The sequence below is a fragment of the Loxodonta africana genome, chromosome 7 (genome assembly GCF_030014295.1).
Source record: "Loxodonta africana isolate mLoxAfr1 chromosome 7, mLoxAfr1.hap2, whole genome shotgun sequence".
Classification (NCBI taxonomy): Eukaryota; Metazoa; Chordata; class Mammalia; order Proboscidea; family Elephantidae; genus Loxodonta; species Loxodonta africana.
Window position 1 is genome coordinate 47,421,603 of NC_087348.1, and position 27,877 is coordinate 47,449,479.

At 42.6% G+C, this 27,877-nt stretch overlaps 1 protein-coding gene across 3 annotated transcripts in view; it reads right to left on the reverse strand.

Moving 5' to 3' along the window:
* TRIM44 (tripartite motif containing 44) overlaps positions 1-24,980 on the reverse strand; it is a 138,525-nt gene extending 113,545 nt beyond the window's left edge. For all 3 annotated transcript variants that reach the window (XM_003412121.4, XM_064288269.1, XM_064288270.1), the window contains exon 1: positions 24,134-24,980. In XM_003412121.4, the coding sequence (XP_003412169.2) occupies positions 24,134-24,799 (666 nt within the window). In that variant the 5' untranslated portion in view covers positions 24,800-24,980. The remainder of the gene's footprint in view (positions 1-24,133) is intronic.
* Between the last annotated feature and the right edge of the window lie 2,897 nt (positions 24,981-27,877).

Below are 27,877 nucleotides of genomic sequence, written 5' to 3' on the forward strand. Positions count from 1 at the left end.
GGTGTATCTTGGATCCTGGGTATGTGAAGAGTGGTCTAGAAGGGGAAAGGCATGACCAGAGGACTGGAGGAAGTGCTTTCTAAGGATGGGGCTTTGGGAAGGGGCATGGAGATGTCTGGGTCTAAGGGTAGTACGAGTGTGGGTGCCCCCAAACCAAAGAGTGGTATCAGATTTTAGTTAATTAACTATTTGCAGAGGGCAGCCATTAGTTAAAAGTTAAGAACAGAAGATTATACCCTCTTACTCCCCCTGAGGTGGTAGGACAGAACAGCTACCTCTGAAACTTGTGTTCTAATTGAGAAGGTGATCAGGACAGTAACAAATGACAGGCTGTGGATTAGAAAGTTTCCCAGGAAACACCTGGCCTAAAAAGGAAATAACTGACTACAAAAATAAGCCCCTTTCCCTAATTCTAACCTTGTAAACGTTCAATTCCGTAAATGGCCAGAATCTACTAGGACAATCCTTGAGCCAAGCACTGTAACCAGCTAAGAAATGAAATCTGCCTGATATCCATACTCTCCACTTCCGTCCTACTCAACGCATTCCGAGAACAAAGGAGTTCAATGTGAGCATGTCTTGTTTATGTACCTCTTTCCTCCCCCAAGACAGCGTAGAATAAAAAGACACAAGTGCTATGTTGTGACACCCACCCCTCAGAGTTTGATCAATCTGTGGAGGGTGTGGGATGTTTCACAAACGCCAGCTCCTAGGGATGAGTCATAAGAAAACCAAAAAGAGGACAAAATGACTTAAAGGTATTCTTCAGTTCCCAAAGCACTACACACTTCATTCACTGGAATTTCACAATAACCCTAAAAAGTAGTATATTCTCACCTTACAACTGAGAAAAATGGCTGGTAGAAACCAAATGTTGAACCCAAAAATTACAGAGCTCATACACTTTCACTGGCATCTCACAGTAACTCTAAGAGACTGAGTATTCTCACTTTACAATGGAGAAAAATGGGTTTGTGGAAGTCAAATGATATTCCCCAAATCTAAGAACTAGTCAGTGGCAAAACCAGGTTTGGAAAGATTCAAGTGAAAAAATTTATAACATATGTAACAGAAGAGACTGGTATAAAGAATACACAGAAAACACATATGGAATTCCTATAAATCAATAAGAAAAAGCCAAATAAGCCCAAAAGAAATCCCAAAAAAGGATATGAAAATAGCAATGTGAAATGGCTAATGAACTTATGAAAAGATGTACAAGATATTCAAAACTTAGTAGTAATTAAGTCACCACTCCTTATCCATCAGACTGAAAAAAAAATTTTTTTCAATCTGTTAATACCAAGTATTGAAGAGTCTTAGTTACCTAGTGCTGCTGTAACAGAAACACCACAAGTGTATGGCTTTAACAAGAGAAATTTATTCTCTCACAGCTTAGGAAGCTAGAAGTCTGAATTCAGGGCACCAGCTCCAGGGCAAGGCTTTCTCTCTCTGTTGGTTCTGGGGGAAGGTCTTTGTCCTCAATTTTCCCCTGCATCTAGGAGCATCTCATCACAGAGACCCTGTGTCCAAAGGATGCCCTCCTTTCCTGGTTCTCCCTTCTTGGTAGGAGGAGGTCTCCCTTGCTCTCTGCCCACTTCTCTCACTTATACCTCAAGAGTTTTACCCAAAATACAACCTAATCTTGTAGATTAAGTCTTGCCTCATTAACATAACTGCCTCTATTCCTGCCTCTTCAACATCATACAAGTAGGTTTTACAACACAGAAAATCACATCAGATGACAAAATGGTGGAGAATCACACAATACTCGGAATCATGGCCTAGCCCAGTTGACACACATTTGGGGGGGGGCAGCGGGGGCACAATTCAGTGCATAACAAGGGGCTTTGGAGAAATTGAGAACCTACCTATGTTGCTGATAGAAGTATTAAATGATACTGCCATTCTGAAATTACATGCTTAGCAAGTTCACTCCTCCCTTTCTTCCTTGAGAAACACTAGCACATGTGTCAAGGAGGCATCTATAAAAATATTTATTGCAGCATTCTTTGTAGTACTGGAAAACTGGAACCACCATAAAAAAACAAGCCCATTGCCATCAAGTCAATTCCAACTCACAGCAACCCTACAGGACAGAGTAGAACTGCCCCATAGGATTTCCAAGGAAAGGCTGGTGGATTCAAACTGCTGACCTTTTGGTTAGCAGCTGAACACTTAACCACTGCCACCAGGGCCCCAATAAGAGTCCATCAATAGCAGGTGGCTAAATAAACAATGGAATTAACACACAGTGGGCTATGAAGTAGCAATAAGGATGATGTGGATCTGTATGTACTTGTATACAAAGCAAGATGTACTGTCGGAAAAAAAAAACTTGCAAAAACATACGATAAATATCATTTATTTAAACACACACACACGACTTTATTATTTTCTGTGGGTGAGGTAAAAAACAAAACAAACCACCGCTATCAAGTCGATTTTGACTCCTAGAGACTCCACGTGTGTCAGAATAGAACTGTGTTCCATAGGGTTTTTAGTAAATGATTTTTCGTAAGTAGATAACCAGGCCTTTCTTCTGAGGTGCTCTGGGTGGAATCAAGCCTCCATCCTTTTGGTTAATAGCCAAGCACATTACCCCTTTGCACCACCCAGGAACCCCACAGGCGATATATATACGTAGGTAGGCAAAAGACTAGAAAAGCAATTACTACTGGAGGGACTGATTTAGGGGATAGCAGTAGGGCGGTTTTAGACTTACCTAAATGTATTCCTATTACTTGCATAATTAAGATTTAGTATTCAAAAAGAGGCAAGAGGCAGGAGCCCTGGTGGCACAGTGGTTAAGCGCTTGGCTGCTAATGGAAAGGTCTACACTCACCTAGCATCTCCAAGAGAAAAAAATACGGCAGTCTGCTCCTATATTTATAACCTTGGAAATCCTATGGGGGCAGTTCTACTCTGTAGTGTAAGTTGCTATGAGTCGGAATCAACTCCACTGCAATGGGTTTGGTTTGGTTTTTTGGTTTATCCAAAAAGACAGACAAAAAGGTGGAAATAACCTAAGTGCCCAACGACAGATGAATGGATAAACAAACTGTGGTACGTACACACAACAGAATACTACACAACAATAAAGAACAATGATGAATCTGTGAAACATCTCACAACATGGATGAATCTAGAGGGCATTATGTTGAGTGAAATAAGTCAATCACAAAAGAACAAATACTACATGAGACCACTATAAAAACTCAAGAAAAGGTTTACACACAGAAAGAAATAATGTTTGATGGTTAGAAAGGAGGGGAGGGGTGAGGTTAGGAGGGAAAAACACTAACTAGATAGCAGATAAGTGGTAATCTGCTGAAGGGTAAGACAGTGTATAATACTGGGGAAGTCAGCACAACTTGACCAAGGCAAAGTCATAGAAGCTTCACAGACACATCCAAACTCCCTAAGGGACTGAGTTATTGGGCTGAGAGCTGGGAACCACGGTCTAGGAGGACATCCAGCTCAACTGGCATAACACAGTTTATAAAGAAAATGTTCTACATCCAACTGTGTGAGCAGTGTCTGAGGTCTTAAAAGCCTGCAAGCAGCCAGCCATCTACGATACATCTACTGGTCCCATCCTGGCTGGAGCAAAAGAGAATGAAGAAAACCAAAGACACAAGGGAAAGATCCAAAGGACTAATGGACCACAACTACCACAGCCTCTACCAGACTGAGTCCAGAACAACTAGATGGTACCCAGCTACCACCACTGAGTGCTCTGACAGAGATCACAATAGAGGGCCCTGAACAGAGTGAGAAAAATACAGAACAAAATTCAAATTCACACACACACACAAAAAACCATACTTGCTGGTCTGACAAGAGACTGCAGAAACTCTGAGAATATGGCCCCAGACGCCGTTTTAACTCAGTATTGAAGTCACTCCCAAGGTTCACCGTTCAGTCAGATTAGACAGGTCTATAGGGCCAATAATAACACACATGAGGAACATGCTTTGTAGTTCAATCATGTATATGAGACTACATGGGCACCCCAGCAGGAAAGCAAAGACCAGAAGGCACAAAGGGACAGAAAACTGGACGAATGGAAACAGGGAACCCAGGGTGGAGAAGAAGACAATGTTGACATATTGCGGGGTTGGCAGCCAATGCCACAAAACAATTTATGCATTACTTGTTTACTGAGAAACTAATTTGCTCTGTAAACTTTCATCTAAAGCACAATTAAAAAAAAGAAAAAGAAGGAACCCAGGGCTCCTGCTTCAAGTGCTTCTTCCCATTAATTTGTCTGAGTATAAATACCGAGGCACTGTTCGCTCTGCACTGCAAACATATGAACCAGCAGGTACAGGAGAGGGTTTTTACCTGGTCTGCTATTGTCAGGTGCCGTCGAGTCAGTTCCAACTCATAGTGACCCTATGTACAACAGAATGAAATACTGCCCAGTCCTGCACCATCCTCACATACATGGTATTCACACACGGATTTCCAAGGATCTGAAATCCCCAAAACTGTATTCAAAATTTGGGATGTACACACACTTTTCGCAGCCCTGGTGGCATAGTGCTTAAGAACTTGGCTGCTAACCAAAAGGTCAGGCACTCCTCTGAGGCAGTTCTACTCTGTCCTATAAGGTCACCGTGAGTCAGAATTGACTCAACAGCAACGGGTTTGGATTTATGAACTTTTCTAGGCAAAGAGGAGGCATGAGCTTGCTTCGGATTCCCAAAAAAAGTTTTTAACAGTTCCTAGTGTAAACAGCATTGCACACAGAAAAAGGAAATCCAAGTCCTATTCCTAGCTCTGCCACTAACTGCTGTGTGAACTTGGGAGTCGGTTTATGTCTCTGGGTTTCTGCTTCTCAATCTAGACACAGGGAAGATGGACCAGATCAGAAGCTGCAAACTCGCAGCCTGCAGCCTACTTAACTATTTTCTTGGCTTTTATAGTTGTTCTACATAGCATACTAGGATTTTTAAATTAGGTGCTAGCATTTAAAAATCAGGAGATATGACAAAGATTTTTAGCTTCCTCTGAAAATCTAAAGGGTATGATTGTACTGGGCTCCCATTCCCATATAGCAGCTACTTGCATTAGGCAAGGCAAGCTCTCTTCAGTTCGCATACTTTGGTTTCTTGTCTCATTTACATTGCCTTCCTGGTCCCTGCAGGCACCTCAAGTAGCTACTCCTGGAAGCAACTCTCTGAGAGTTCCTTGTTTTTGGGCACCAAGGAAGTTGGGATATCTTTCTTCAAAGTGGCTCAGGATACCTCATACGCACATATACATATATCCATCAATTCATCCCACTCACCTTCCCACCCCAAAACACATAGACTACAGCTCATTCTAATGTAAGCATTCTTTGAGAAAGGGCAAGGGGCAAAAACAAAGGTGGTATATGGGAGTTAAGAGCTGCATCAGAACAGGAAGAAGTATTTCTTGACAAATGGCCTTTGCACTTTTACTGGAGTCAGTCCAGTTGAAGGCCAATAACTGTGCACCAAAAGAAAAAGTCATCTGTCAGCAGAAATGTAAATATGGATCACATACATTTCCTAACTGCCTCCTAATATTTGAATTCTGTATTACAACGAATCAGAAGATAGAGAGTTAAGAATACTGGCTCCCTGTCCCCGCTCGCCCCCCGTCCCCGCCATCCCACTGGCCTTATATTAGTACCGTGCTTGGAAACAAAATCAATCCAACTTTCTCTCATTTTACAAAAAAGTCTTGTTTGGGAGAAACACTGGAAAAGGATCAGAAGACAGAATATGAAGGGGTCTTCCTAAGGAATTAACTAAGAAAACAAGGCTTTGTCAAAAGGAAATGAAACTAAATTTTAATATCACCTTCCAAGGTATAAAAATTCTTTACCATCTTCTTCACATTAACTTGATTTTCCAACTCCGAACGCACTTCTATGTTAGGCTTTCCCATCTTGAGTCTGAGAAAAATCTACTCTTGCCACTCTACAGTCCATTCTCCACACAGGAACCGGAGTGAACTTTTAAGAACATAAGTCAGATAACTCACTCATTCCCTTCTTTAAGCAGTCTATGGTTTCCCAGTACACTTAAAACGCAAAAACCTTGTCATGTACTACTTGGTAATCTGATTTCATCTACTACTCCCCTACCGTTAGTCATCATACTCCAGCCATTCTTGTCATCCCTCAGTAAGCATATTCCACCTCAGTTATTCTCAGTTACACTCTTAGACTACTATGCTCCCAGATCTCCCCATGGCTGGCTTCAGCTATACCCAAGTCATTACCCCCAAAAAAGTCCTTCTCAGAGAACACATTCTTTTGTGGTTACGAGACAGGGGAGCGAGGGATGGTGGGAGATGGGCATTCACTAGTTGTTGTTGTTAGGTGCCGTCAAGTCGGTTCCGACTCACAGCTACCCTGTGCACAACAGAACGAAACACTGACCAGTCCTGCGCCATCCTTACAATCGTTGTTATGCTTGAGCTCATTGTTGCAGCCACTGTGTCAATCTACCTCGTTGAGGGTCTTCCTCTTTTCCGCTGACCCTGCACTCTGCCAAACATGATGTCCTTCTCCAGGAACTCATCCCTCCTGACAACATGTCCAAACTATGTAAGACACAGTCTCACCATCCTTGCCTCTAAGGGGCATTCTGGCCACGCTTCTTCCAAGACAGATTTGTTCGTTCTTTTGGCAGCCCATGGTATATTCAATATTCTTCGCCAACACCACAATTCAAAGGCGTCAACTCTTCTTCTGTCTTCCTTATTCATTCTCCAGCTTTCATATGCATATGATGAGATTGAAAATATCATGGCTTAGGTCACGCACACCTTAGTCTTCAGGGTGACATCTTTGCTCTTCAACACTTTAAAGAGGTCCTTTGCAGCAGATTTGCCCAATGTAATGTGTCTTTTCATTTCTTGACTGCTGCTTCCATGGCTGTTGACTGCGGATCCAAGTAAATGAAATCCTTGACAACTTCAATCTTTTCTCCATTTATCATGATGTTGCTCATTAGTCCAGTTGTGAGGATTTTTGTTTTCTTTATGTTGAGGTGTAATCCATACTGAAGGCTGTGCTCTTAGATCTTCCTTAGTAAGTGCTTCAAGTCCTCTTCACTTTCAGCAAGCAAGGTTGTGTCATCTGCATAACGCACGTTGTTAATGAGTCTTCCTCCAATCCTGATGCCCCGTTCTTCATATAGTCCAGCTTCTTGTATCATTTGTTCAGCATACAGATTAAATAGGTATGGTGAAAGAATACAACCCTGACGCACACCTTTCCTGACTTTAAACCAATCAGTATCCCCTTTTCTGTCCGAACAACTGCCTCTTGATCTATGTAAAGGTTCCTCACGAGCACAATTAAGTGACCTGGAATTCCCATTCTTCGCAGTGTTATCCTTACTTTGTTATGATCCAGACAGTCAAATGCCTTTGCATAGTCAATAAAACACAGGTAAACATCCTTCTGGTATTCTCTGCTTTCAGCCGGGATCCATCTGACATCAGCAATGATATCCCTGGTTCCACATCCTCTTCTGAAACCGGCCTGAATTTCTGGCAGTTCTCTGTCGATAAACTGCTGCAGCCGGTTTTGAATGATCTTCAGCAAAATTTTGCTTGCGTGTGATATTAATGATATCGTTCTATAATTTCCACATTTGGTTGGATCACCTTTCTTGGGAATAGGCATAAATATGGATCTCTTCTAGTCAGCTGTCCAGGAAGCTGTCTTGGCATAGACGAGTGAGCACCTCCAGCGCTGCATGTTTGTTGAAACATCTCAATTGATATTCCATCAATTCCTAGAGCCTTGTTTTTCGCCAATGCCTTCAGAGCAGCTTGGACTTCTTCCTTCAGTACCATCGGTTCCTCATCACATGCCATCTCTTGAAACAGTTGAACATCAACTAATTCTTTTTGGTATAATGACTGTGTATTCCTTCCATCTTCTTTTGATGCTTCCAGCGTCGTTTAATATTTTCCCCATGGAATCCTTCACTATTGCAACTTGAAGCTTGAATTTTTTGTTCAGTTTTTTCAGCTTGAGAAACGCCCAGCGTGTTCTTCACTTTTGGTTTTCCATCTCCAGCTCTTGGCACATGTCATTATAATACTTTGTCTTCTCGAGACGCCCTTTGAAGTCTTCTGTTCGGTTTTTACCTCATCAATTCTCCCTTTTGCTTTAGCTGCTCGACGTTCAAGAGCAAGTTTCAGAGTCTCCTCTGACATCCATCTTGGTCTTTTCTTTCTTTCCTGTCTTTTCAGTGACCTCTTGCTTTCTTCATGGATGATGTCCTTGATGTCATTCCACAACTCGCCTGGTCTTCGGTCACTAGTGTTCGATGCATGAAATCTATTCTTCAGATGGTCTCTAAATTCAGGTGGGATATACTCAAGGTCATATTTTGGCTCTCATGAACTTGCTCTGATTTTCTTCAGTTTCAGCTTGAACTTGCATATGAGCAACTGATAGTCTGTTCCACAGTCGGCCCCTGGCCTTGTTCTGACTGATGATACTGAGGTTTTCCATCGTCTCGTCCCACAGATGTAGTCAATTTGATTTCTGTGTGTTCCATCCGGCAAGATCCATAGTCGCCGTTTATGTTGGTGAAACAAGGTATTTGCAATGAAGAAGTTGTTGGTCTTGCAAAATTCTACCATTCGATCTCCAACATTGTTTCTATCACTAAGGCCATATTTTCCAACTCCAATTTTTGCATTCCAATCACCAGTAATTATCAGTGCATCTTGACTGCATGTTCAATCAGCTTCAGACTGCAGAAGCTGATGAAAATCTTCTATTTCTTCACCTTTGGCCCTAGTAGTCGGTGCATAAATTTGAATAATAATCGTATTAACTGGTCTTCCTTGTAGGTGTATGGATATTTTCCTATCACTGACAATGCTGTACTTCAGGATAGACCTTGAAACGTTCTTTTTGACAATGAATGCAACACCATTCCTCTTCGAGTTGTCATTTCAAGCATAGTAGACTGTGTGACTGTCTGATTCAAAATGGCCAATACCAGTCCATTTCAGCTCATTAATGCCTAGGATATTGATGTTTATGCGTTCCATTTTATTTTTGACAATTTCCAATTTTCCTAGATTCATACTTCGTACATTCCAGGTTCCGATTATTAATGGGTGTTTGCAGCTGCTTCTTCTCATTTTGAGTCGTGCCACATCAGCAAATGAAGGTCCCAAAAACTTTACTCCATCCACGTCATTAAGGTCAACTCTACTTTGACGAGGCAGCTCTTTCCCAGTCATCTTTTGAGCGCCTTCCAATGTGGGGGGCTCATCTTCCATCACTGTATCAGACGATGTTCTGCTGCTCTTCATAAGGTTTTCACTGGCTAATGCTTTTCAGAAGTAGACTGCGGGGTCCTTCTTCCTAGTCTGTCCTAGTCTAGAAGCTCAGCTGAAACCTGTTCTCTATAGGTGACCCTGCTGGTATCTAAATACTGGTGGCACAGCTTCCAGCATCACAGCAATACACAAGCCCCCACAGTATGACAAGCTGACAGACACGTGGGGGATTCACTAATTAGACAGCAGATAAGAACCACTTCAGGTGAAGCGAAGGACAACTCTCAATACAGAGGAGGTCAGCACAACTGGACTAAACCAAAAGCAAAGAAGTTTCCTGAATAAACTGAGTGCTTCAAAGGTCAGCAAAGCAGGGGCAGGGGTTTGGGGATCATGGTTTCAAGGGACATCTAAGTTAATTGGCAAAATAAAATCTATTAAGAAAACATTCTGCATCCCACTTTGGAGGGTGGCATCTGGGGCCTTAAATGCTAGCAAGTGACCATCTAAGATGTATGGATGAGTCTCAACCCATCTGGATCAAAGGAGAATGAAGAACACCAAGGACACAAGGTAATTACGAGCCCAAAAGACAGAAAGGGCTACATGAACTAGAGACTACATCAGCTAGACATCAGAAGAACTAGATTGTGCCCGGCCACAACCGATGACTGCCCTGACAGAGAACACAACAGAGAACCCCTGAGGGAGCAGGAGAACAGCAGTGCAGACCCCATATTCTCATAAGAAGACCAGACTTAATGGTCTGACTGAGACTAGAAGGACCCCGGCGGTCATGGTCCCCAAACCTTCTGTAGGCCCAGGACAGAAACCATTCCCAAAGCCAACTCATCAGACAAGGATTGGATTGGACAATGGGTTGGAGTGAGATGCTGATGAGGAGTGAGCTACTTCTATCAGGTGGACACTTGAGACTATGTTGGCACCTCCTATCTAGAGGGGAGATGGGAGGGTAAAGGGGGTCAGAAGCTGGCAAAATGGTCACGAAAAGAGAGACTGGAAGGAGGGAGTGGGCTGTCTCATTAGGGGGAGAGTAATCGGGAGTCTGTAATAAGGTGTATATAAATTTATAAGTGAGAGACTGACTTGATTTGTAAACTTTCACTTAAAGTACAATAAAAATTATTTAAACAAAAAAAAGTCCTCAGATCTTAAAAGAGGCTTTCTCTCATTCTCCCACTTCAGTCACTCTCTATCTCCTTCTCCTAATTTGTTTACTCCTAGCACTTATCGCTATTTGAAATATTATTTATTATTCAACTTACTTATTGTCTTGCCCATAGAATATAAGCTCCACGAGACCAAAGTCATAAAATTGTTGTCAGGTTCCCTCCTGCCCAAAATACTTTACCTGACAAATTTTAACCCTTCAACAGATACATGTTGAATAAATGTATAGGTCAAAGGAAAAAGCATCATGCCACTGATTTCAAACAATATATAAACATAAACACCACACGTCAGAGAATTGTAAAAATTACATGAGATAATGAACCTAAGAACAATTCTAAGACTTTGGTCTCATGGAATTTACATTCTACGGGCAAGACAGGCAGAAAGCAAGTTAAATAATACATAATATTCCAAATAGTTATAAATGCTATAGAAAGTTCACAGTGTAGAACCTGGCATACACTAAGTGCTCAATAAATTTTAGATATTATTGCTGCTGTTATTCTTGTTATTATAAACTGAATAATAATATCCACCATTTAGTGACTAAGTATCAGGCACTGAGTCCAGAGAAGTGCTAAGTAGAAAAAAGTGAAAAAAACAGGTTGTTAGTGATCAAAATACTGTGTAAAATATCTAAGAAGAAACTTCAGCAAGGAGGGAAAGAACAGTTTTACGGTATTTACAAAGTATTTATCTATTAAATACCTCCATACAGACACTAAATATCAGAGAACTTGTCAGTACAACTGTAAAATCAGCATGGGGGCAGTGTCTGTCCTCCAATTTCACCAGGGGGGAAGAGAATCAAGATCAACAGTCCACTGGCTGATTCCTATGAGGTGGGAGTCAGACATGCCTCCTCTCTCTGCCATCTTTACCAATTCTGACACTGACCATCTCCTCCCATAGCACTCTCTACTGTGTTTGATAATTCACTGCAATGGCCACGAAGAACTCACAGACCATACTCACAATTATGGGGTTTATTACCGAAGCACCAGTCACAATTCAGGCTCAGGAACACCCAGGATATAGTTCTTCCATGAGGATGGCCTCTTCCTAGCAGTGCTCACAGGCACACCTCACCCTACCCTTCAGTCTCTGCTCAGAGGCACTCAGCTTTCTCTCTCCATGGGCCGGGAAGCCCAGTGGGCCATCTCCTACTGCCAGATCTCTCCTCTCTGCTCTGGAATTGGTTTTGTGTGTGTGTGTGTGTGTGCTTTAAGTCAAAGTTTACAAATCAAGTCAGTCTCTCTTATATAAACCTTGCTACATACTCCCAATTGCTCTTTCCCTAATGAGACACTCTGCTCTCTCCCTCCACTCTTTTCGTGTCCATTTTGCCAGCTTCTAAGCCCCTCTACCCTCTCATCTCCCCTCCAGGGAGGACATGTCAACATAGTCTCAAGTGTCTACCTGATCCAAGAAGCTCACTCCTCATCGCATCCCTCTCCAACCCATTGTCCAGTCCAATCCATGTCTGAAGAGTTGGCTATAGGAATGGTTCCTGTCCTGGGCCAAGAGAAGGTCTGGGGGCCATGACCACCGGGGTCCTTCTAGAGCCAGTCAGGCCATTAAGTCTGGTCTTCTCACAAGAATTTGAGGTCTGCAGCCCACTGCTCTCCTGCTCCCTCAGGGATTCTCTGTTGTGTTCCCTACCAGGGCAGTCACTGGTTGTAGCCGGGCACCATCTAGCTCTTCTGGTCTCAGGCTGATGTAGTCTCTGGTTTATGTGGTCCCTTCTGTCTCTTGGGCTCGTAATTACCTTGTGTCCTTGGTGTTTTTCATTCTCCTTTAATCCAGGTGGGTTGAGACCAACTGATGCATCTTAGATTGCTGCTTGCTAACGTTTAAGACCCCAGGCACCACTCTCCAAAGTGGGATGCAGAATGTTTTCTTAACAGATTTTATTATGCCAATTGACATAGATGTCCCCTGAAACCATGGTCCCCAAACCCTACCCCTGCTACGTTGGCCTTCAAAGCATTCAGTTTGTTCAGGAAACTTCTTTGCTTTTGGTTTAGTCCAGTTGTGCTGACCTCGCCTGTATTGTGTGTTGTCTTTCCCATCACCTGAAGTAGTTCTTATCTACTATCTAATTAGTGAATATCCCCTCCCATCTTCCCTCCCTCCCCCTTCTCGTAACCATCAAAGAATATTTTCTTCTCTGTTTAAACTATTTCTTGAGTTCTTATAATAGTGGTCTTATACAATATTTATCTTTTTGCAACTGACTAATTTCACTCGACATAATGCCTTCCAGATTCCTCTATGCTATGAAATGTTTCACAGATTTCATCATTGTTCTTTATCAATGCGTAGTATTCCACTGTGTGAATATGCCATAATTTATTTATCCATTCATCCACTGATGGACACCTTGGTTGCTTCCATCTTTTTGCTATTGTAAACAGTGCTGCAGTGAATATGGGTGTGCATATATTTGTTTGTATAAAGGCTCTTATTTCTTAGGATATATTCCAAGGAGTAGGATTGCTGGATCGTACGGTAGTTCTATTTCTAGCTTTTTAAGGAAGCACCAAATCGATTTCCAAAGTGGTTGTACCATTTTACATTCCCATCAGCAGTGTATAAGTGTTCCAATCTCTCCACAGCCTCTCCCACATTTATTGTTTTGTGTTTTTTGGATTAATGCCAGCCTTGTTAGAGTGAGATGAAATCTGATTGTAGTTTTGATTTGCATTTCTCTAAAGGCTAATGATCGTGAGCATTTCCTCATGTATGTGTTAATTACCTGAATGTCTTCTTTAGTGAAGTGTCTGTTCATACCTTTTGCCCATTTTTTAATTGGGTTATTTGTCTTTTTGTAGTTGAGTTTTTGCAGTATTGTGTAGATTTTAGAGATCAGATGCTGATCCAAAATGTTATAACTAAAAACTTTCTCCCAGTCTGTAGGTAATCTTTTTACTCTTTTGGTGAAGTCTTTGGATGAGCATAGATGTTTGATTTTTAGGAGCTCCTAATTACCTACTTTTTCTTCTGCATTGTTAGTAATGTTTTGTATACTGTTTATGCCATGTATCAGGGCTCCTAACATTGTCCCTATTTTTTCTTCCATGATCTTTATCATTTTAGATTTTATATTTAGGTCTTTGATCCATTTTGAGCTCGTTTTTGTGCATGGAGTGAGATATGGGTTTTGTTTCATTGTTTTGCAGATGGATATTCAGTTATGCCAGCACCATTTGTTAAAAAGACTTTCTTTTCCCCATTTAACTGCTTTGGGGCCTTTGTCAAATATCAACTGCTTACATGTGAACGGATTTATGTCTGGATTGGAACTGGCTGCCTTTTAAGGCAAAACTGACCAATCCCCTTGGTAGGCCACAATTACCCTATTACACAATCACCTAGGTAAGGGTCACAAGACCATGGCTAGGAAGTCCACACACAAAATTAATTAATCGCACCACAACGACTTAGAAAGCTTAAATACAAGTGGGAATTATCAAATAAGAGTAGAAGCAAAATGGGATACAGACAATGGGATAGAGAGGAGAGGCAATAGGTACACTGGTGTTCCATTTACTGGGTGACCTCTGGAAAAACTCAACCTCTTTGAGTATGTTTCCTATCTATAAAATGGGACTCACAATAGCATGGCCTATTGTGGCGTTTCCATCCATGTCATTAAGGTTGACTCTACTTTGAGGAGGCAGCTCTTCCCCAGTCGTCTTTTGAAAGCCTTCCTGCCTGAGGGACTCATGGTCCAGCACTATATCAGACAATGTTCCGCTGCTGTTCATACAGTTTTCACTGGCTAACTGTTTCAGAAATAGACCACCAGGTCCTTCTTCCTAGTCTGTCTTAGTCTGGAAGCTCAGCTGAAACCTGCCCACCAACAATGACCCTGCTGAAACTTGAAATACTGGTGGCATAACTTCCAGTGTCACAGCTACACGCAAGCCATCACAGTATGACAAACTGATAGGCTCGTAGGGGCAATAATACGGTCTATTATGCTGAGAATGATATTGAAGAGGAACGGCATTGCATTCATCTTCAAAAAGAATTTTCAAGACTATCCCGAAGTATAACACTGTCAGTGATAGGATAACATCCATATGCCTACAAGGAAGACCAGATAATACAACTATCATTCAAATTTACAGACTAACCACGAAGGTCAAGGAAAAAGAAACTGAAGATTTTTACCAACTTCTGCAGTCTGAAATTGATCAAACATGCAATCAAGATGCATTGATAATTACTGGCAATTGGAATACTAAAGTTGGAAACAAAGAAGGATGTGTAGTTGGAAAATACGGTCTTGGTGATAGAAATGACGCTAAAGATCACATGACAGAATTTTGCAAGACTACTTCTTCATTACGAATACCTTTTTTCAACAATATAAATGGTGACTGTACATGTGGATTTCCAGATGGAACACATAGGAACCAATTAAACTATATCTGTGGAAAGAGATGATGGAAAAGCTCAATACCATCAATCAGAACAAGGCCAGGGGCCGACTGTGGAACAGACCATCAATTGCCCATATACAAGGTCAAGTTGAAGAAAATCAGAACAAGTCCACGAGAGCCAAAGTGTGACCTTTAGAATATCCCACCTGAATTTTGAGACCATTTCAGTAATAGAGTTGATGCATTGAACACTAACGGCTGAACACCAGACAAGTTGTGGAATGACATCAGGGACATCATACATAAAGCTAGAAGTCATTAAAAAGACAGGAAAGAAAGAAAAGACCAAGACAGATGTCAGAAGAGACTCTGAAACTTGCTCTTGAACATAGGATAGCTAAAGAAAAAGAAAGAAATGATAAAGTAAAAGGGCTGAACAGAAGATTTCAAAGGGCAACTCGAGAAGACAAAGTATAATAACGAAATGTGCAAAGACCTGGAGATAGAAAACCAAAAGAGAAGAACATGCTTGGCATTTCTCAAGCTGAAAGAACTGAAGGAAAAAATTCAAGCCTCGAGTTGCAATACTGAAGCATTCTAGGGAGAAAATATTAAACGATGCAGGAAGCATCAAAAGAAGATAGAAAAAATACACCGAATCACTGTACCAAAGAATTTGTCAACATTCCTCCATTTCAGGAGGTAGTACATGATCAAGAACTGATGGTAGTGAAGGAAGAAGTACAAGATGCACCGAAGACACTGACGAAAAACAAGGCTCCAGCAATTGACATAATACCAGCTGAGATCTTTCAACGAACAGATGCAGCACTGGAGGTGCTCACTCATCTACGCCAAGAAATTTGGAAAACAGCTATCTAGCCAACCAACTGGAAGAGATCCATATTTGTATCCATCCCAAAGAAATGTGATTTAAAACAATGCAGAAATTATCAAACAATATCATTAATATCACACACAAGTAAAGCTTTGCTGAAGATCATTCAAAAGCAGCTGTAGCAGTATACTGACAGGGAACTGCCAGAAATTCAAGCCAGATTCAGAAAAGGACATGGAATGAGGGATATCACTATTAATTTCAGATGTATCTTGGCTGAAAGCAGAGAATACCAGAAAGATGTTTACCTGTGTTTTAGTGACTATGCAAAGGCATTTGACTGCATGGATCATAGCAAATTATCGATAACACTGTGAAGAATGGAAATTCCAGAGCACTTAATTGCCCTCATGAGGAACCTGTACATAGACCATGAGGCAGTTGTTTGAACAGAACAAGGGGATACTACATGGTTTAAAATCAAGAAAGGTGTGTGTCAGAGTTGTATCCTTTCACCACACTTATTCAATCGGTGCGCTGAACAAATAATCAGAGAAGGTGGACTATACGAAGAATAACACAGCCTCAGGATTGGACGAAGACTCATTAACAACCTTCGAAACGCAGATGACACAACCTTGCTTACTGAAAGCGAAGACAACTTGAAGCACTTACTGATGATCATCAAAGACTACAGCCTTCAGTACGGATTATACCTCCACATAAAAAGAAAACAAAAATCTTCACAACTGGACTAATAAGCAACATCATGACAAACACAGAAAATACTACAGTTGTCAAAGATTTCTTTTTACCTGGATCCACAATCAACACCCATGGAAGCAGCAGTCAAGAAATCAAACAATGCATTGCTTTGGGCAAATGTATTGCAAAAGACCTCTTTATAACGTGTCAAGAAGCCAAGAAGTCATTTTAAAGACTAAGGTGCGCCTGACCCAAGCATTGGTGCTTTCAATCGCCTAATACGTGTGTGAAAGCTGGACAATGAATAGGGAAGATCCAAGAAGAACTGATGCTTTGAATTATTGTGCTGGAGAAGAATACTGAATATACCACGGACTGCTAGAAGAATATACACATTAGTCTTGGAAGAAGTATGGTCGGAACGCTCCTTAGAAACAAGGAAGGCGAGATTTCGTCTCACATATTTTGGACATGTATCAGGAGGGCCCAGTCTCTAGGGAAGGACATTATTCTTGGTAAAGTAGACAGTCAGCAAAAAAGACAAAGACCTCATGCAGATGGACTGACACAGCGGCTGCAACAATGGGCTCATGAATAACAACAATCAAGAGCATGGCACAGGACCAGGCAGCATTTTGTTCTGTTGTACACAGAGTCACTATGAGTTGGAACTGATTCAACAGCACCTAACAGCAACAACAACATTGTGGGGTTGTACTGAGGATTGTTATGGATTGAATTGTGTCCCCTCAAAATATGTGTCATAAATCCTAACCCCTATACCTGTGGATGTATTCCCATTTGGGAATAGAGTTTTCTTTAAGTTAATAAAGGCATATCAGCATAGGGTGTGTCTTAAACCAATCACTTTAAAGATACTAAAAGGGCAGATGAAACAAGAAACAAGGAAACACAGATGGGGGAAGATAGATGCCATGCCACATGAAGATCACTAAGGAACCAAACAACAGAAGCTGAAAAAAAGGTAAGGACCTTCCTCTAGAGCCTTTCCCTAGAGCTGGTGCCCTGAATTAGAACTTCTAACCTTCTGTAAGAAAAATTTCTATTCATTAAAAATAGCCACTTGTGGTTATTTCTGTTGTAGGAGCATTAAGAAACTAAGACAAGGATCAAAAGAAATCATGTATGAAAAGCACCTGACCTCAAACCACTCAATAGGTGATAGTAGCTTTGTTATTGTTCTCATCTTTGGAAAGAACCTCAAAATTCAACAGCAAATACCAGCTTCTAGACTTTCTTTCAGTTGACTCGACGGCACTGGGTTTTGGTTGTTTTTTAGACTTCCTTAGTTTTATAACCTCAGACATGGGTTAGCATTTCCATTCTTCATACACATGAAATCAGAATCTACCACTCAACACAGGTTACACTCTGCCAGGGTTCACATAAAACAAAGCACAGAGAGGAGAACAGTGGGGTGCCAAAATATCCCCACACCTCTCCCCATGACTGCCTACTGGAAAGAAACTAGAGGGAGGTTATTTCTAAGCAGAAAGTAAAGGGTGTACTGCCCCTGCCTCCCCTCTGCTTCTAAAAAAATTTCCCACATTTCTGATGGAAATAGAATTTTAAGAGGACAACCAGCAAGACTTGTGAACCTAAAATTAGACTTACCAGCTGTGTTTTGGTTAGGTAGTGCATATGGCACCAGCGGGACACTGAAATACAGGAGCCTCTTCTCTGAAGACAAGTTTTTCACCAGCCTATCTACCCCCCAGAATAGAGGAGGCAGAAGGAGAGGAGGTTGAAGAGTTTCCCCCAAAGAATTTTGGTGTCCAGAACTTCTGCTGCTGTCAGGCTTATCTAAGTACTGAACTCAGAACAGAACCTTAGATGGTTCTGTAATGGAAATAATATTAAGAACCACCAATTACTGAGGGCTTATTATATTCCCACCACTGTGCTAAGCTCTTTACCTCTAAAATCTTGTTTGTTCCTCACCAAAATGCTGTGAAGAGAAACAATTTTTACGTCCACGGTGGAGATAAGGAAACCAAGACTCAGAGAGGCTGAATGAATTACCCAAAATGACAGAACTAGTACGTAGCATTGCCAGTACTTAAATCCATAATTGCAAAGGCAACTGGGGTTAAGACTGATTGATCCTTTAATACTCATTTTCCCATTTTTCTTAGCAACAGAACTCCAGCTTTTAGCTAGACACACAATAGCCTGGGGAAAAGACTATTTCCTTGCAGCTCTATAAGGCCCTATGACTGAATTCTGACCAATGAAATATAAGCAGCAATATGTGCAACTTCTAGAAAATTCCTTTAAGATGTACTGGCTGGACCTCCAGCTGTCATCTGGTCCAGAACAAGGACTATACTCTAAGGATGTCAGAGGAGAGCTGGAAAGAGACTGGATTTCCGACAACTTTGTGGTTCCTCCACACCAACCTTAGATTGTCTGCACCCAGATTTCTCATATATGAAAGAGAAATAAATATCTACCTTATCTGAGTTGCTGTTATTTCAAATTTTTCCAAATTATTTTATTATTTTAAACGCAGCTGAACTTATAATGCTGCTGTTAGTTGCCAAAAAATTGATGCCGACTCATGGCAACCCCGTATGTGCAGAGTAGAACTGTTACAGAGGGTTTTCAAGGCTGTGATCTTTCAGGAGCAGATCGCCAGGCCTGTCTTCTGAGGCACCTTTTGGTGGGTTACAACTGCCAACCATTCAGCTAGTAGTTGAGTGCCTCACCAATTGCACAACCAAAGGACTCCAACCTTAATGTAACCACTATGCAATACTGTTTTTTTCAGTTTGCGATACGGTGAATTACTTAATATGGCCATTCTAGTCATGATCTTTGTAAGTCCCACCAAATGACTGAGTGGCACCAAGCAAATGAAGTACTCGTGGCCCACAAGGGAACTGGAAAGCTTGCTAATAATGTAAATAAGGTTTACGGTACACTTGGGGGGGTGGGACCATGCAAATAAGGTGTATGGAACCCTAACGAGGGGATTGGTCGGTTTTGCACTCTACTAGGCTTAAAGGGAGATACCAGAGGAGGAGCAGAGGATGTGTTACCTGGTGCTGCAGACGCCAGGAGCGAGGAGATCAGCGCGAGACGGCTGCAGTGGGGCCTACCGACTCACCAAGCTAAGAGTTTTAACACTTGCTGGAGAAGGCCCTGAGCAGGGCCCTGCAGCAGAGGGTGAGAAGCAGCAGTCCTGATCAAGAACTGCATCCTGAGTTGTTCCTGATCCTGAAATGTAACTTGTTCCTTCCCTAATAAACCCCTTAACTGTGAGTATGGTCTGTGAACTCTGTGGCCACTGCAATGAATTACTGAACCCAGCAGAGAAGTAGAGAGCGCAGTGGGAGGAGCAGTCGTTGTCAGAATTGGTGGAAAGGTTGGAGAGAGGAGGTATGTCTGACCTCCGCCTGGCCTCACAGCACTCAGCTTTGGGCTGCTGATGCTGATGATGATTCCCTCTTCTTCCCCTCGTGAAGCTAGAGGAGGTCGAATGCCTCCGCCATGCCATTTTCACAGTTTTTCAAAGTTCCCTTAGAGTAGATAAAATTATTATACTCCACATTATATATTTACCAAATATTTCATGTACCTCTACTAACTAGCAGGCACTGTGCTAGGTGCTGGGAATACAAAGATGAATAAATATAGTCCTAGTCCTTGAAGAGTACACAACCCACAGGAGACACGGACATGGAAACAGATAACATCAATACAGTATACCGTATTTACTAACACGCATATGTATTTAGTAATACTCATGGGGTTGCTATGAGTCAGAACTGACTCAATGACACCTAAAAACAACATCCAGTAACACAATAAATGTACACAGGCTGTTGGTATGGGAACATAGAGGAGGGGTACCTAACAGCCCGTATCTTCCCGTAGTAAAATCCTGTCTGTCCTTGAAGGCCCACTTCAAATACCACTTCCTCCAAGAAACCTTTCCTGGTATGTGAAATACTACCATGAGAGCACTGTCATGCTCTCTAAGCTTCTAGCAAGGCTAAGAATGGAGGAACCCCAGAACTGTTGCTCTCGCATAAATTTTCCATAGAACCATTTAGGGGTGGCTTGAATTAGTGACACCAAGCCATATCCTTTATCTTAATTTTAGTTTTTATCATATTCTGTACAAACTAATAAGATGCCAAGTGAAGCACTGTGTAGTCGGTGCTTCACGGTTTTATTAGAAAGTGCCCAAATCCTTTCATGCAAAAATAAGAAAGAAAAACTATAAAGAGGTACATTACAGCAGACCTTCAACCTCTTGCCTCCCCACTAGATCTTCTCCTTATGGATAGATGAGAGAGCCAGAGCCACTGACCACAAGGGTTACAGCCTGGCATCTCTTCACCTCCAGTCCCTCTGGAGTCCCAGCTGTTCTGGGCATATGCCTATATCCTCCCAACCACTCCTACCTGTCCCCCTCACTGGCTCCCCTATGCAGCTGTTCCCAATATCACTGAATCAAATGTTCTTCTCCTCAAGTACCCATCTTAAAGGCACACTCTAGGGAAAGGGGTCCATAGAAAAGCCATGATAAGAACTCAGAAGGTGCTCAATAAGCACTTACTGAATTCTGCCAACTACTTCTCCCTTTGTTGCTGTTAGGTGCCGTCAGGTCGGTTCCGACTCATAGCAACCCTATGCACAACAGAACGGAACACTGCCCGGTCCTGAGCCATCCTTACAATCGTTGTTATGCTTGAGCTCACTGTTGCAGCTACTACGTCCGTCAATCCACCTCATTGAGGGTCTTCCTCTTTTCCGCTGACCCTATACTCTGTCAAGCATGATGTCCTTCTCCAGGGACTTCTCCCTTTGCCACCATATAAAGCTGCACCTTTCCTTCAGGTGATCTCAGTGTGAGCTGCCACACAGATTTTCTACACAGGTACTTTTCAAACCACAGGACATGACCCATTAGTATATCAGGAAATCAATTTAGTGGGAGAACTCAAATTTTTAGAACAGACTAGAATAGAAATACAACACATCACATGTAATAAGTTAGTGTCCCATTTAGTTATTTAACTGTCACTGTCTCGCTCTCTGTGAAAATGTGTGTTTCTGTCAGAACCATAGTAATATTTCACATACCCCGCATATATCACAACTAGAAATAAAACAAAGTCACCAGGATGTAGAGGAACGCAAAATGTAATATAAACTCTAACAAATAAATCTAACTGTATTTAAAGTGAATAACAGAACTACATTCAAGGAGGTAGGGAAGAAAATAATTAACCTAAGTAACAGTGGAGAACAATTATTTTGGCTGGATACTGTAAGAATAAATGCTGCTAGATAATTGGTTATTCTTACGGGGGAAAATGAAATTGAACCCCTACCTCCGTTACACAAAAATCAGGGACAACGGACAGAAGACACAAGAAGCACTAACCATTAAGGGAGGGAGGGAAAAAGGAAGATGCTACAGAGAGAGAGAAGAAGAAAGAGACCGAGAGAGGGAGGAAGGGAGAGAAAAAGATAGGGAGGGAGGAAAGAAGAGAAAATCACAGAGTTAAAGAAGATATTTGCAACCAATACAACCAACAGAGAAGTCAAAACCAAATATACAAAAAAGCTCCTATAAATTAATGAGAAAAAACATAAACAACCCAATAGAAAAATGAGCAGAAGACCTGATGGGCACTTCATAAAAAAGGAAACACAAAATATACTAAAGTCATTGGTAGCTAGAGAAATGCAAATTAAAACCACAGTAAAATACCACTGCAGGTCCACAAGACTGACAATTTAAAACTCTGCAACAGCAAGTGTTGGTGAAGATACAGAGTAACAGAAAGCTCGTGTGTTAGAGTACAGAGCAACAGGAACTCTGATGAACTCTTGATAGTAACATAAATTGGTACAACTACTTGGGAAAACAGTTGGCAACATTTAGTACTACTGGAGATGTGTATAGCCTCTGACCTAGCAGATGCACTCCTAGGTTTATGTTCCATAAACATGTATGTTAATATGCACCGAGACTTGAACAAGACTGTTTATACCAACATTGTTTGTAATAGCTCCAGAACTTGGAAACAAATCGAATGTTGACCTACCATGAATAGGTAAATTGTGGCATATTCATAAAATGGATTCTATACATCAGTGAAAATGAACAAATCATAGCCACCCCCTAGATGCATCTCCTAAACACAATGTGGAGAAAATGAAGCAAAACCCTAAGGAAGGCATACAATATACCAATCACGTCAAGCTCAAAAAAGTCTAGAAGTGCACAGTATGTGGTAAAATTATAAAGATAAGCAAGAAAATTATCACCATGAAAGTCGGGATGATGGTTACCTATGGGGAATGGAGATGATAACTGGAGAGAGGTATGGGGTGGGGCAGACATCAGTGTCGCTAGTAATGTTCTATTCCTTAAAACTAATCATTAGACTGTGCATATGTTTTTGCATACTTTCTGAATGTGTATTTTACATAAAATACAAGAATATAAAAGGAAAAACCTTAATACAGGGGGCCATCATTATCGAAGTATTTGTTATCCCAGTTCCAACGACTGTAAGGTTGCTAAGGAGAGTAAGTCTTAACAGAAAACATTCACTAAAGAGCTGATCCCATAATGAACTGTTCGGCCCTCTCAAACTTTCATCTCCAGCAGCCTCTCTACTTGTAGACATCGCAATGTAAATAAAAGGCAAATAATTTGCAATTCATTCATCCAACAAATATTTACTAAGTGTCTATCACTTGCCAAATGCTGTTCTAGGAAAGCAGTATGGTTCAAGAAAGACAAAGGCTCTGCCCTCTTGCAAAAGATGGAGGACATCGGAGCCCCTCACCGCATCCCAATTTGGCCTCCACCTTCTCAGCCTCCTTTCCTATCTAGTTTCAAACATGAAGCACCCAAAATGAACTCACTGCACACATGAAGTTATTTTCAAAACCACTATCTTAGGGAGTCTTTCACTCAGGGCTTCAAAAGGGTTCATTTCCACCCCAGATATACTAGACAGGAATCTAAAGTTTAACAAGATCCCCAGGTGATTCTTATGTATAACTTCCTGGCAACTTGTTAGAACACAAATCCTCAACAGGGAACTTGTTAGAAATGCAAATCCTCACCAGGAGTTTGCACCAGGACAAACAGGTTAGAAGCCCTGCATTTCACTATTGAGACACTACCTGCTTGGATTCATTTGGCAAAATCAGTTTCCCATGTATTCATGTAAGTAAAGAAGTTGCCTTCTCCAGAACGCTAAGTCAAGGTACAACTCTAAGCAATGGTGAAGCAGTGGGAAATGGTTTAAGTTAGGCCCAAGCTCCCAAGAGGCGCCTCAAAAGAAAAGCCTAGTAATCTGCTTCCCAAAAATTAGCCACTGAAAATCCTATGGAGCACACAGTTCTACTGACACACACGCGGTCACCAGGAGTCAAAATCAACTCCACTGGCAGCTGGTTTTTAAGCTTCCAAGAAATGTTTTATCTGGGATTCACAGACCAAAGGCTTTTAACTTTCCACCAACTGCACACTAGATTTTGAATATACATGTCTTTTTCTTGGGTGAGGATCCAGAGCTTTCCCATCTTATTCTCCAAGGTGTTCAAACGAGCAAAAAACAAAAGTGGATAAACACTGCTCCCCAACAAGCTGAATAGCTTTTTAGGGGCAGGTAAAAACGAATGTAGGCCTGTGTTCTGAATGCCCAATACTTACTCTTAGTTCTTCGAAGGCTTCGTCTAGGGTGGAGAGTTGGTGGCCCTGATGAGCCCCAATGACTGGACACAGGACACAGATGAGCTGCCTATCTTCCTGACAATAGGTGCTCAAATCTAGCCCATGGTCCGGACACTTTCTCTTGGCCACTCTCTCTGCTTCCATTTCTATTTCTGGGTCGAATTCACTCTCTGCCTCAGTTTCTCCCTCAGCCTCAGACTCTCCTTCTTCCTCGTTGTCTTCCTCTGCCTCACTTTCTTGCTCATCCTCCATTTCTTCCTCGCTGTTTTCTTCACTCTCCTCATCGCTCTCATCCTCACTCTCTTCCTCCGTCTCGCTCTCCTCTGATTCACTTTCTTCCTCAGACTCACTCTCTTCCCCAGCTTCGCTCTCTATCTCTGTCTCATTCTCCACCTTGGCTTCAACTTTGTCCTGCCCTTGGCCCTCCCCCGTGGCTCCCGAGGGCCAGGCCCCAGCGCCATGGATGTACTCTGCCAGGTGGTGACTGAGGAACTTCTGCTTGTGCGCCTCGGCGTGGCGGAGACAGTAGCAGAAGCCGCATTCTCTGCACACTTCCTCTGCCCCTGGAGCCTCGTCGGGCTCGCACTCGTCACACGTGCCGTCGTGAGGCAGCTCCTCGAAGGCCGCGCCCACTCCCGAGGCCATGTGGGTGCTGGGACGCGACCAAGGCCCCAAGGCCTCCAAGCTCAGCGCCTTCGCGCGGCCTCCTCACTTTCTCCTCCCCACGAGGTCCCTCCCCGGGAAATCAACGCCCGTCTGGGCCGCGCCGTGCCTCAGAGCAAGGCCTGACGCGGCTACCGCTGCCTGCTCCCGGCAGCGGGTCGGGACCGAGGAGCAAGCGGCCTTCCCGCCGGCTAGGCCTGCTCCGCGCGCCGCTGCGCTTCCTCTGTCGTCCCGGGCACTTCCGGCGCGGGGCGGCGCCCCGCCGCCTCCCCGCGCCCCGAGGCGCCGGCGCGACGCAGCGGCTCGGACTCCCGCGGCCCCCGGCAAGATCCTGGCGGTCGGAGACCCCGCGCCGCCCCGGCGCTACATTCCCTATCACTGTCAGTAGGCCCCCTTTCACTTCCTGAGTCATTTAAAGCGGCAGTGGCCCTTTTCTGCTTTTCCCGCGGGGCTCAGCTCCGCCGGGCGGATTCGCAGCTTCCCGGGGAGGAGGAGGATGGACCCAGTGCCGCGCTCTCTCCCGAGGCGGGAATTGGGCCCCGCTTCCCCCACTCCCTACCCAGAAAAGTCAACTTGACTGGTGGTGCAGTGGTTAAGAGCTCGCCTGCTAACCAAAAGGTCGGCAGTTCAAATCCACCAGCGGCTCCTTGGAAACCCTACAGGGCAGTTTTACTCTGTCCTATAGGGTCGCTGTGAGTCGGAATCGACTCAGTGGGTTTGATACTGTTTTAGACTGGGCTCCGTGTGTATTTCAGTCTCTCTCGTTCCAGTTTGTCGCCGCCTGTCACAGTACCGCGCTGCTGCTGTGTATCCTGCAAGAAGCCAGGGCAGAGTGTTGTTCACCAGATTGAAAGTGGCCGCCCGGAATTTCTAGAGGGCCCGGGAAGGGTTTGTGTTTGTTCTCCTAGGCTCTGGAAACCTGAGTCAGACTAAGCAAACAAATATCTTCGGTCAGAAGCAATGCTATGCTTTGTCTGTTTGCAAAGCCTATTTGCACTCTTACCTGCTAAGGGCTTAAAAAAAAAAAAAAAAAGTGGTAACCTCTGTGCCCTCTCTGACAGCCTGCCTTGACTTTGCCTGAGATGTCAGGTGAAGTGAGGTGGGAAGAGACAGTATTTGTCGAAGGAGAGTTCCAGTTTGCATGTCATTTTCCTTTATGTAAGGAGCCCCTCTGGAATTAGATTGGGTCCCTTAAGAAAAAAAAAAAAAAACCGGTTGCCATCCAGTCGATTCCAACTCCTAGAATAGAACTGCCCCATAGGGCTTCCAAAGAGCGCCTGGTGGATTCGAACTGCTGACTTTTTGGTTAAGCAGCCATAGCGCTTAACTACTGTGCCAGCAGGGTTTCCAAGAGAGAGGAAGGGGACCGTTATTTATAGAGCAATATTAAAGTGCGAAGAGTTGGGCTAGGTGGTTACCTGGCTCTTTAAAACCTACTTTGGAAGAGCCACGCGGGGGGGTGGGGGGGCAAATCCTGGTGCCACTACTTACTGGCTTTGTGGCCGTGGAAAAGTGGACAATTTACCACTCTGTTTTCTACTTTTTTAAACCTGTAAAGCGGAGATAATGATAATACCCAGCTCATACGGCTGTTTTGTAGGTTAAATGTAAAGGTGCCAACACTCCAGAAGTATCCACTACATTTTAACTATTATTACTGGCATACATTATTTAGTACTTACAGGGACTCCGAAGATTTGTAGAAAATATTTTTAACATGTAGGACATTTTTGGCTGCTCGCTGGTGATGTCCTAGTGGTGCCAGTGATTAAGAGCTCAGGCTGCATAAACAAAAGGTTGGCAGTTTGAATCCACCAGCCCCCTCTTGTTTTTTGTTTTTTTGGTTTGCTGGTGGTGTAAGCAACCCCTCTCCCACCTCTACCCCATATCTGTGTTTCTGTGTTTAAAGAAGAGCTTTTGCCTTGTATTTGGGAGAGAAAGGACATCTTGATCTGGTCAGGGGAGAAGCTGAGGTGTGGTTGAGAAGAATGGAGGGGGATAGAATGGTGTTTGCTCTCCATTGATTCCCTTAGATGATTTTTAGCTAGGATGGCCAGATGCTGGCCACAGAAATACCAGTGGCTGGGATGGGATTAAAACTGTTTTAAATACATGTTAATGTCTCCATGGACAATGTATTCTTAATCTCTGTGTAGCTTTTGTTAGATACTTTTTTTTCAGAAAGCTCTTGTTTTTTAATGTCGGAGCAATTCTACAAAATATTGAAAAGAAAATCTGGTTTGTTTTTTTCCAGTCCCATGCACATTTCTGTTTTTTCTCCAGTTCATTTCCCTGGAAATTATTTTTATGTTTGTATTCAAAACAGGGATTGATGCACTATGCTGGAAAAAAAAAAAAAAACTCAACAAATGACAACTCAAACATCAACATTACTATGCCTAGTGAATAGTGTTCCTTGCTTAGTTATTTCCACCTCTCCAGGCTTAAAAGGAAACACTTTAGTCTTAACAAATGTAATGTTATCATATTTAGAAAATCTTTTTTCAACGTAAACATTTTTTCATGTCCTAAAAGGACATTTTTGTGTCTAGGGTCATTGGGGAGGGTGTTTTGTAATTTTCATTCCTTTTGTTGTTTGTTCTTAATTTTGGCTGACAGAAAGTTAAACTGTCATATTGTGCAATTCAGTATCTGACATTTTAGAATCCTTTGAGCCCTCTGTGGAGAGAGGGGTTTAGAGGGAGAAGCTGATGGAACTATTAAAATGGGACCATATAAAGCTCTGGTGACAAGATCTTTTGTACCCCTCTGTGAGTTGTGCACGGAAATCAGAACACTTTGATTCCCCAGGAATTGGAATCTTTGGAAGCATCCAGAGCCCGTACCCTTGGTTTATTAGTCTATTACTGCTTAGCATTACCCCAAAACTTAGCAGCTTAAAACAAACGTTATCTCACAGTTTCTGTGAGTCAGGAATCTGGGAGTACCTTAGCTGGGTGGTTTTGGCTCAGGGTTTCTCAGGAGACTTCAGTGAAGATGTTGGCTGGAGCTGTAGTCTAGTGAAGGCTTAACTAGAAATGTAGGATCCGTTTCCAAGAT